The sequence below is a fragment of the Penaeus japonicus genome, unplaced genomic scaffold, assembly GCF_977035675.1.
Source record: "Penaeus japonicus unplaced genomic scaffold, GWHDUDI00000001_assembly GWHDUDI00000025, whole genome shotgun sequence".
Taxonomy (NCBI): domain Eukaryota; kingdom Metazoa; phylum Arthropoda; class Malacostraca; order Decapoda; family Penaeidae; genus Penaeus; species Penaeus japonicus.
Window position 1 is genome coordinate 13,384,333 of NW_028234427.1, and position 10,000 is coordinate 13,394,332.

Sequence of the window (10,000 nt, forward strand, 5' to 3'; positions counted from 1 at the left end):
ATTGCTGATACTAAAGAGGGAGCATTCAGTGGTATGATGACTATTTCATTTGTGTATTTATTTAGAATTATTAATTGTCATATTTACAACTTCTATAGTCATAAAAAATGTATTACTCTGTATAACTTCTGGATGGATTTGGATTTTACACCCTGTGTGCTGAAACTTATGAATCACTTCCATTTTCATCAAATGAATGGAACAAAATCTAGAGTTAGTCATGAATATAGAATGAGTAAATGCTTACAAAAAAAAATAATAATAAAATTGGATTTACCTTTAAAAACAACTTCTTCTTCAGAACCTGCATGCATAACACTGTCTTCCTACAGCTCTCACGTCATTAAAGTTCTTGGACATATCCAGTAACAAGATCCTGGATCCTCCTGCTGACATGTGGAATTTGGCAGAACTGACTTTTCTTGACCTTTCCGATAATCAGCTGACGGAAGTTCAGCACTACAACATTTCAAACCTAGTGAGATATATCTGACATTTCCACTTTGTTATTAAAAGTTGGGGGTTTCATATCTGAAAACTGATTATATCATAATCCGACTATATTTTAATCTTTCTATAGCTTCAATTGGTAGGATATGTAACATGATTCTCAGAGATAATTGCAGTTATCAAAATCTCCAGCAATAGGCAGTATTGCATATCTAATGAAATGTTCAACAACACATTTCAAGTGTTCCTTGTAACACATGGTATTACCACAAGGAAATGGAGGAGTATGTGTCATCTCTTTGTACTCAACAATAACTCATTATAAAAGCTTATCATCACTGTATATTAGCTTTGATATTTTTTTGATGATATGTCATATTCATTTACAATCTTAAAGGATAAAATATTCAAGAGCAATAAGAGTGTTCCTAAGATTAAAAAAATGATGACACTGTATTGCTAAAATATCAAATAGATAAGTAAACTGATCAGAATATACAGTAAAATATATTATGATACAGAGGCTTATTGAAAAAAAAATCAACCTCATCAATGGATAAAGGACATCATGTCACTAGCTTGAGCAAAATAGGTATCTGAAAAAAGATCATGAAAAGCTTCTGACTTCATAAAAGAAGGAACTACAGTCCTCATGGAAATAACTAATAAACATTTAATGAAGTAAATCTACCACAGATATGGTATATGTATTTATTTGTCATTTTAGACAAGATCACACCCTCATTAATATAATCCAATTTCTTATAACCAACTAGTGTAACTGAGATACATATGAAATTCCAGGTCAATCTCGAAGTCCTTGACCTACACTTGAACCATCTGCGACAAATCCCTTACCACAGCCTTGAGCCTTTGTCCAAGTTACGAAAGCTTCACTTGTACTGGAATCAGTTTGTGGTCCTTCCCATCATTCATGAAAACCTGGAGTTGGAGGAAGTCCTTGTAAATGGTAATGCTGTCTTAGACTTCCCAAAGGATATGTTTGGCACTCTCACCAAGCCTCTTACTTATCACTTTGTTGTAAGTATGACCACACGTACAAGAGTATTATTGATATAATTGAAATATAAATGTTAAAAACTGCAAATTAGAACTAAACAATTAAAACATTGGATTTAATTATGTTGTTGTTGTTGTTGTTGTTGTTGTTGTTGTTGTTGTTGTTGTTTTTTTAAAGGCTGAACTTAAATACACTTTCTTCATATGTAAAATCTTCTTTTATACTCATATTATATTAATTTTATCTAACCAGGACAACCCTGCATTTGATGTTCACGGTGCGATGTTACTCCCACTTCCTGATCACAGTCACATTGTCATGGGTAATGATGTGAACATCTGGGTTGATGATGAGGCACAAGCTACTGAAATTCTTAGCAAGATCTGGGTTGTGAAGGATGGGCTTTCTCAGTCCATTGACATTAGCACCCTTATTCGTATCTGTGACCTTGACAGTCAGGGACATGCAGGTCGTATGCCGCCATGCTAAATATAATGATGCAAAGTTGCCAGTATTTTGATCACCCTTTAAATTAAACAATCGTTTAATCCAGAGATTTCAGCTTTATTTTGTCAACAACATTCAAATTTTAGTAACATGGTTTAACTTCAAATATCAAGACTGGAAATATATCACTCTTGTAATTATATTAATTTCATAAATTTTTAATAAGGTATAACATTGAGATCTAACAAGGTTTTTATAGGTGTTCAGACAGATATGCGAAGACGTCGCTTCGCCCGGGCTATATGCTCAAGGCGGCCCGGCCTCTGCCAGCTATGAGTGCTGACTCATCTTATCTAATCTTATTTTATAGGTGTCTGAGTCATACTTTAATTATGATTATATCTGTATACAAATATATTGTGAATATCTATGGTGTTTTACAACAGTACATAGTTCTATATACTGTAACTTTATTGACCAAAGAATAAATAGTCACAGACTCCTAATTACACATAAGTATGTAATTTTCTTGGGTGTTAAATCAAATATTGCTTTGAAAGATTCTTCATCACAAAACTATCTAGCTCCTAGTTCTAATTGTTATGAAGTATGCCAAATATTCTGCAAATGCTTGAAATAATATTTATCACAAGACTGTAATATGTATGTCAATCAGATGTTCAACTCTATTTAAATATTAACAGATCTATAACACCATAGTAATGCAGATTGTAAATTATTCCACTCTTTCTCTTTGTTCTTTTTCTATTATACAAAATACAAGGTCATGCATGGTTGGTTTGCTGTGGATAAAGGTCAAGCACTTATCAGCTTTCATTTTGTTTTATTCCACATCAGTTTTGAATATGTAGGATTCAAGATGATTGGAAATCAAATATACATTGATTCTAATATTATTCTATAGTAATAACACAGTTATTTGCAAACTGAGTAGGTGCTTGTCACTGTCTTTGCAAACTTTAAAACTAATGTTCCTCAGACATTCCAGAATATTATTCATTGTGAAAGGTTATGTAAAAGGCAGAGCAAAAATCTGAAAACAGTACTCTAAGGTAAAGATAAATTGGACAAATGGTTACATCTAAACATAAAGAGTAAATTACATATCAACATAAATCAATAATAATAAGCAAGAAAAATGATACAGTTTACAAGACCAATGCTTCTCCACCACTATTTCTGGTGACATTTTCACCATTCCTCGCAGCTTCCAAGCAGTTCTTCTTCACCTCCATGAGTCTGGAAGAAAAATTTAGACAGCCTTAACCCGTTGCCGACAGGGGATAGATTTGCTTACGCAGGCTCCAGGATGAGTTTTATTTCTGATCGAGGCAGCTTCTGCAACATTATTTGATTTTTCCCACTCCCTTTTAGTCACTCATTGTAGAGCTCGATTCATTTTTGTATTTTGTTTTTTTGTGTGTTTTACTGTTTTTAGAAATTTATATCTATCATATCACAGGTTCCATCAATTCTGCAGATTACTAAAATTATAGTTCAGGGTCCATATCAACTCTTTTTTTTTCTTTATACTCTATGTGATAGAAGTATTACTGTTTTAGGGGGGGACAAAAAGCAACTTTATTTTTTCGTATTTGTGTGCTGTCATGAACAAACACGAAACTTATAACCATCCAAAGTGAAGAGGTAGCGAAGGGGAAGGAAACTTATGCTTTTGACAGTGAGTGCCACAATAAAAGGCATCCCTACTGGCACAGGGGCACATTGTAGGCATTGGGCAAGGTGTGAGTCACCTTCCTCCTCTCGTTCTGCCTGCACATCTTTCATCTGCGGTACTTTAGAGCAAGAGGTCGGGAACTTGCTATGTGCCATCGCTCTATAGAGATAGTACTTGCTAGAGACCGTAGATGGGTGCCATTCAAGGCTCTCTCTCCTACTGGTGCTAGAATAAAGTGGTGCCATCTAGGTTTTGTAAGCAAGTTGAAACCCAATTTGCTTAATATTACGGCAGTTATAATAATTATGACTGCAATTGTCAATATCACTCACTCATTACTTATAGTACAATAAAATAACATAGTGATCCCAAATCCCCGAACGTCATGACGCCCATTGTCAGGCAAGAACTCCTGCGTCAGGTATGACGAAAAAACACGTCATCTGTCGTTAACGGGTTAAAGTCTTATACTCCTGCTAATATACACAACATTACAAAAAGGCCCAATAATTGAGATGATCATGTAAAAATTCTATAACTCTCACTTTTGTATTCATTAAGCAATCTTCATTTCTTGGTATTTATTACAGGCAATTACAAATTTATTCAAAGATGAAAAAGACATTATTCAATCATGCGAGGGTGAGTGCGAATGATTATTTCATTGTCCACTTACTGTATTACATCTTGCCACATGGCAAGCTGCTTTGCAGAATTCTGAACTAAATCTTTCACAGCCTTCTGCTCTTCCCTCAGTGTACGGCCAAGCTTCTCTTGTTCATTAATGTGCCCCATCAACTGTTCTCTGTAAAGCAAAATAATGTTTTCTACGGAGAGCAATATCAGCTTACTAGCAACATTATCAACCATGCAATTAATTCACACTGCAATGGGTTATATATAATTCATAAAAGCCTTCTTCTTTTTGCACCTATTGAAGTTTCATTTCCAATTTCATTCCAGTAACTAATTCCCAATAGTTATCACATACTGTAAGAATAAGAATTACTCTTTTTCAGATCTATAAGTTTCATAGTGCTAATATTATATGGAAACTATAGTATAGATTACAAAAAAGATCCACTACATGCAGAGAAGACTTTGTAACCACAATTTTGATTTCCTATGCACCCCATAAGTAAGTTACAAGGCACACATAAAAATTATATCTATTCTAGCAAAATGTGGGCCTGTTTGTACCCTAAAGTTAATATGGGTAAGAGAAAACGGACTAACACTCAATGGGTTCTCAGGAAGCCTTCATAAATCATAGCCCTCTAGGAAACCAATTAAACTTTGCATGTGTACACCTGTAATGTGTAACAAGATATAAATAACCACCATCCATTGTGTTCTTATATAAGGAGATACTTACCTCATTGATTTTTTCTTGTCCTGGGGATCATTTGATAAGTACAATTTTATCTCATCGCTGGCTTGTTGCTGTTTATAGGCTAAGATATCTCGTTCAGCCAATGAGAGGTGGTATTTAGTCTGTGATGATATAATCTCATCCTGTAGGGTCTGAGACAAAATTATAAAATAGTTAAATTGGATAGAAATAATTTAGATCCTCAAATTTAAACATTACAATAATAAAATTAAAAAAATAGAATCTATGTATTCAAATGTATCTAACCTTAACTTCCTGCTCCAATTTTCCTATATTGCTATCCAAACCAGCAGCCACAGAGTCGTAGGTATGCTTTTTTTCATTATATTCCACAGTAAGGTCTTGGTGTTTTTGCCTCAATGGTCTCAGCTCTGGAGAAGACAGGCATGTAATAATCATTACTTTAAAGTATGGCAAAAACTGAACCAATGATACATTGTGCATTTATAACAGTAACACAAGCTATATTCCTCAGCACTCAAAGATGTCTCTACCTTTGATGATTGGAGCTAGGCGGCCTTTTCTTTCTGCAATCTTGTGGTTCAGTTCCATCACCATCCCAGACATTTCCTCGAGTGTCTTCCCTTTACGGCTGTCCACTTCTGCTTTGACAGAAGATACCTTCTCTAAGTTCTCTTGAGTCTCGTGGAAGCCAGTCACTCCCATGCGTGCTTCCATAGCACTCTGCATTAAAAAGAAAGGATCTTTAAATACGATATTCTGTATAGCTATTCTTATACTGTCAGTTTCTTAAACTGTATATCTGTTTTCTGATTATACATTTTATGTGGTTATTCTAAAACTTACAAGTTGCTCCATTATTTGTGCATCCTTGGCTTTCAATATTTCCTCTGTCCTACTAAGGACACCATATTCCGCTCTCAACTCACTCAGTTCCGCTCTTTTCATTTTATATACTGAGCTCTTCCCACGCAGTTTATTTACATATCGTTTGAATTCATCTCCTCGGAGAACCTGTTCACCTGAGTACTGCTTGAGCTGCTCTTGCTTGTCCTGCAGGAGAGTCACTTGATCAAGAAAAGGACAAGACAAGAAGACTTTTGAGAAGTTACTGCAATGCTAAACATCAAATGATGAGAATAAAAACTTAAATATAAGTCTGAAATTTCAGTGTTTGATGATCAAAATTACATCAGATTTTTCTTTTTTCTTAATCTCTTAATTATCTAATAATGATTTTGTAAATTTACCCTTCCCATTTGTCTAAATAATTCTGAAAAATAAATGTCACAGAACATATATCCAAGCTTTTCTCATAAACAAACCCTCATGTCTTCCTGCAAATTTGCTAGTTCATTGCGCATCTCATTCATTCGTTCAGCTGTCTGCTCTTTCTTTCGTCCGATGATTGCTGCATTTTGTCGGAAGAAGGACAGTTTTCCGACCTATGAGGCAAAAATATTATTAGTGCTCAAAAATACTGTATCAGCTAATATTACAAAAGATGTCATTAATCAATTTCCTATGTAGTTCACTATTACATTAAAAATACAGCTCACAATGCCTCAAGAAAAAATATCAACAAAAAATGCTCTTTTTCTGTATATATTCCAAGAAGAGAAGTCCTACCTTGCTCTCAGGACTGTCATCTTCTTCAACCTCCTTCATGCGAGCTTCATTCAAATTATTGATTTCAGATGTAAGCAAACGTATCTAAAAATAAACACATAAAGAAAGGATAATATATAAATAACAATTACAAAGAAAACAAATCTTCAGACAACCACATAATTCACAGTTTAGCTACATACACACAACTTCATGATTTATTATCACCTGTTTGTTCACAGCTTCCAGTTCCTGTTGACCCATGGCTGGCTGTGCTGCAACCTTCTGTAGTGTAGAAACAAATCTCTGTTTCGCTGCAACTTCTTTTGGCAGTTTGTCCTTCACTATGTAGCTATTCACGTTTACATCTTCTTCTAGCCTCTGGAGTAGCCCTGAGAAATAATCCATATTACTTGAAAGGGTTTTGGCCAATGCAATTAGGAAAATGTCTATCTTAGATGCAGATCTATATTATATTATGTGTAAATAGAACTATGGATCACTCAAGAATAACCAGACATATTAAATCTAATTTATTATTTTTGAAAATTATTTTTTGCACCATAATGGTACCATAGGACATATGAGGGCAATAAAAGTGGATCTAATCTTTAAAAAACTTCCCATCAGATAATGCACATTGCAGCTACAAGTGTTCTATCATATGATGTATGCACAGCTATTGGCTTAACCATTAAGATGATTATCTTGGGCTGGGCATCTTAAGATATTGTGTATTTTCATCTTCTAGACTTCTGTATGATATGTGAGTCTTTCTATGATATAGTAGCATTTGGTATGATGTCCTAGTTACAGAACTCCAGGAAAAAATAGCTTGTAATTTTAACAAAAGAATAAAAATGATGTACAAAAGTGATCTCAGCCTGTCACATAATGTCACAGAAAGGTTAACACTGTACTTCCTTGAATCCGAGAAGTTTTCAAGGAAAAACTAAATGAAACATGATATCCTATTGTACTAACCTAAACTGAGATATAAGCTTACTACGGTTTTTGTGATACAAAAATGAAAATTGGTTTGAATTCAATATGAAAAAAATCTGAACAAACAGAACACACAACCATCAAACAATAACAGGTTGCGATAATCATGACGTCTTAAATTTGTCTTTTCATTATACTGCTAGAAATTTCTCAGATTTAACTGTTTCTCCTTCTTTCTATCTCTCTCTTTCTTTTTCTTTTTGTTTCCGAATTCTTTACTTCTCTTTTAAAAATCTACTGCTTCACAATAGAGAAATTACCTTCTGGTGTGGTACCCATTCCAGCCTTTCTTATATCCTTCAACTGATTCTGAAGTCGTAAGATTCTTTGTTCTAGGAGCTGGGTAGAATCTTTGAGGTCTGAGCCTTGCTGAGCCATCTCCTTTTGCTTTTCCCTTTCTTTTCGCAGTGCCCTTGCTGACTGCAGCATATCTTCACTGTTTGGAGTTCCTTCAACCTTAAATAGGTGTATACTTTAAATCACAATATCTAACATTTACCTTTACTTAGTATCAATCTCAAAAGGAGTTCTAATGTGAAAAACTAACTATGTTATATATATACCCATTATTTCACAAAAAAATAGTGGAAAATAATAAAGATTTTTATATGATTCACAATGTTCAAACTAACCCTCTGCTTCATCCTTTCAATCCTTCGCGTGACAAGGTCCTTCTCCTCTTCCATTGCCGAGATGTCCCGCCGAAGTTCATGTGTGGAAAAGCCGCTGTTTCTGAGACCTTCATATTCCCGATGAATGGTCTTGAATTGCTCAATAAGCTCTTCATACTATAAAAGTACGTCTAGGTTGAGACACTGTGCACATTTCTCAACAAAATTCTAAAAAATATCTTTACAGAAATATGCATGTAACATGATGTTCACATTAAAAAATTAGACACCTTCTATTACACATCAATAAACTCTAATGATACGGCTGGAATACCTTGATATGAATATCAGCAATATCAGCATCACCAAGTATCTCAGCAGGAATATCAAGCTTGACGAGATATTTTGCCAGATAGGCTCGTTTTTTGAGCTCATCCATTCGCTGAAGAAGCCAGTGCAAAATTGGGTAGATAACATGTTTGTTTCCTGACACTAGTCCCTGACGGAAATTGCTCCTGGAAAATTAAATCAGAATAAATACCTTTTGTTTAATTCAAGATTCATACACAAATAATGTCTTTTATCAAATTAAATAAAATCTATAACTTTTAACCAAAACACATAAGGAAGGAAAAAGGAAAATAGTTTGAAGAAAATAAGAGAAGTGGTTTAGATCAAAGGCAAATAAATAGTAAATATAAAATTCCATGTAATTCTGATGATAGATAACTGCTTACCTTATGGATAATCTTACTAAACTCAACATGTAAATATATGTATACACATTTACACATTCCATAAATTGGTAAATGTAAAAGAATTTTTTAGTCTAACTTCCTTAAATTATCATAAATTGGCAACAATTAAGATAATAACCTCTGTAGTTTTTATAATTGGGAAAGTATCTGTTTGAGTGAGTTTTATCTTCTATACCTAAAGAAACATACACTGATTACTTGTATTACAACATACATTACACTGACTGATTACTGTTGCTAAAGTGGAACTAGACGCTTATACCATGCAAGACTTTTGATATATTATAGTCAATATTGATATATATCAACACTAAAAATGTAGCAAAAGATAGTCCTTAATCTTCTAATATAATTGGAGAAAATCATGTTATCAGTACATGTAGGAGGTACATGGTACAAGTTTTCATAATTATCCTGATTACCAAGACCCATAAAAAATACAGTAGAAAGATCATTGAGACTGAGAGGACCAAAAAAAAGCAACAATAAAAGACCATTTGAATATAATGATTCAATGACTGCAGATTCCATTGTGCACAAAAGCCATATATGATGAATGAAATAATGATGACCAATTAGGTAAGATGTGCAAGCATGTGCTGGCATTACAAACAGTTAGTAATCATATAGCAAGAAAATGCTGGAGGCCCAGAGGTCCTCCGCCTGCAGCCTGCAATCTTGTAACCTTTCCGCCCATCTATTTTTCTTCATGCTTAAATCTTAAAGAATGACACATGCATCAGCTGTTCCGGAGATCTTTCAAACTGCAGGTAGCAACAGCCCATTAAAGAGTTCTTGAGTGGATCTGAAAGGCAAAATGAGCTAATCCTTGCTGGCCTGCTGGATAATAAGAACATCATGCAATAATAGGCACTGGTTTCCATGACACTAGGGACATGCAATATAATCATATAATCAATACTAGCTGACAAAGTTCATCAGACATTAAATGGCTTGCTTTCGTCCTTTCCTCAGAAATTTAGCTTCAAATACTAGAACCCTTAAATTGATGGTGGTGAATATTGTCCCTTTACATGTGAAAAGATG

General features: G+C 34.2%; 2 protein-coding genes across 3 annotated transcripts in view; one reads left to right on the top strand and one right to left on the bottom strand.

Moving 5' to 3' along the window:
- Positions 1-1,978, top strand: part of LOC122266596 (uncharacterized) — a 5,240-nt gene extending 3,262 nt beyond the window's left edge. Inside the window, exons 3-6 of the mRNA XM_043036396.2 lie at positions 1-31; positions 333-478; positions 1,255-1,491; positions 1,724-1,978. The exon at positions 1-31 is cut by the window's left edge and continues 93 nt beyond it. Coding sequence (XP_042892330.2) covers positions 1-31; positions 333-478; positions 1,255-1,491; positions 1,724-1,960 — 651 coding nt within the window. The 3' untranslated portion in view covers positions 1,961-1,978. The remainder of the gene's footprint in view (positions 32-332; positions 479-1,254; positions 1,492-1,723) is intronic.
- The window catches only part of LOC122266595 (intraflagellar transport protein 81 homolog), a 10,777-nt gene continuing 2,500 nt past the window's right edge, over positions 1,724-10,000 (bottom strand). For both annotated transcript variants that reach the window (XM_043036395.2, XM_043036393.2), the window contains 12 exons: positions 8,530-8,710; positions 8,217-8,372; positions 7,845-8,040; positions 6,808-6,971; positions 6,601-6,684; positions 6,297-6,416; positions 5,818-6,024; positions 5,505-5,694; positions 5,257-5,381; positions 4,993-5,141; positions 4,294-4,422; positions 1,724-3,178 (listed from right to left, as the gene is read on the bottom strand). In XM_043036395.2, the coding sequence (XP_042892329.1) occupies positions 3,088-3,178; positions 4,294-4,422; positions 4,993-5,141; positions 5,257-5,381; positions 5,505-5,694; positions 5,818-6,024; positions 6,297-6,416; positions 6,601-6,684; positions 6,808-6,971; positions 7,845-8,040; positions 8,217-8,372; positions 8,530-8,710 (1,792 nt within the window). In that variant the 3' untranslated portion in view covers positions 1,724-3,087. The remainder of the gene's footprint in view (positions 3,179-4,293; positions 4,423-4,992; positions 5,142-5,256; positions 5,382-5,504; positions 5,695-5,817; positions 6,025-6,296; positions 6,417-6,600; positions 6,685-6,807; positions 6,972-7,844; positions 8,041-8,216; positions 8,373-8,529; positions 8,711-10,000) is intronic.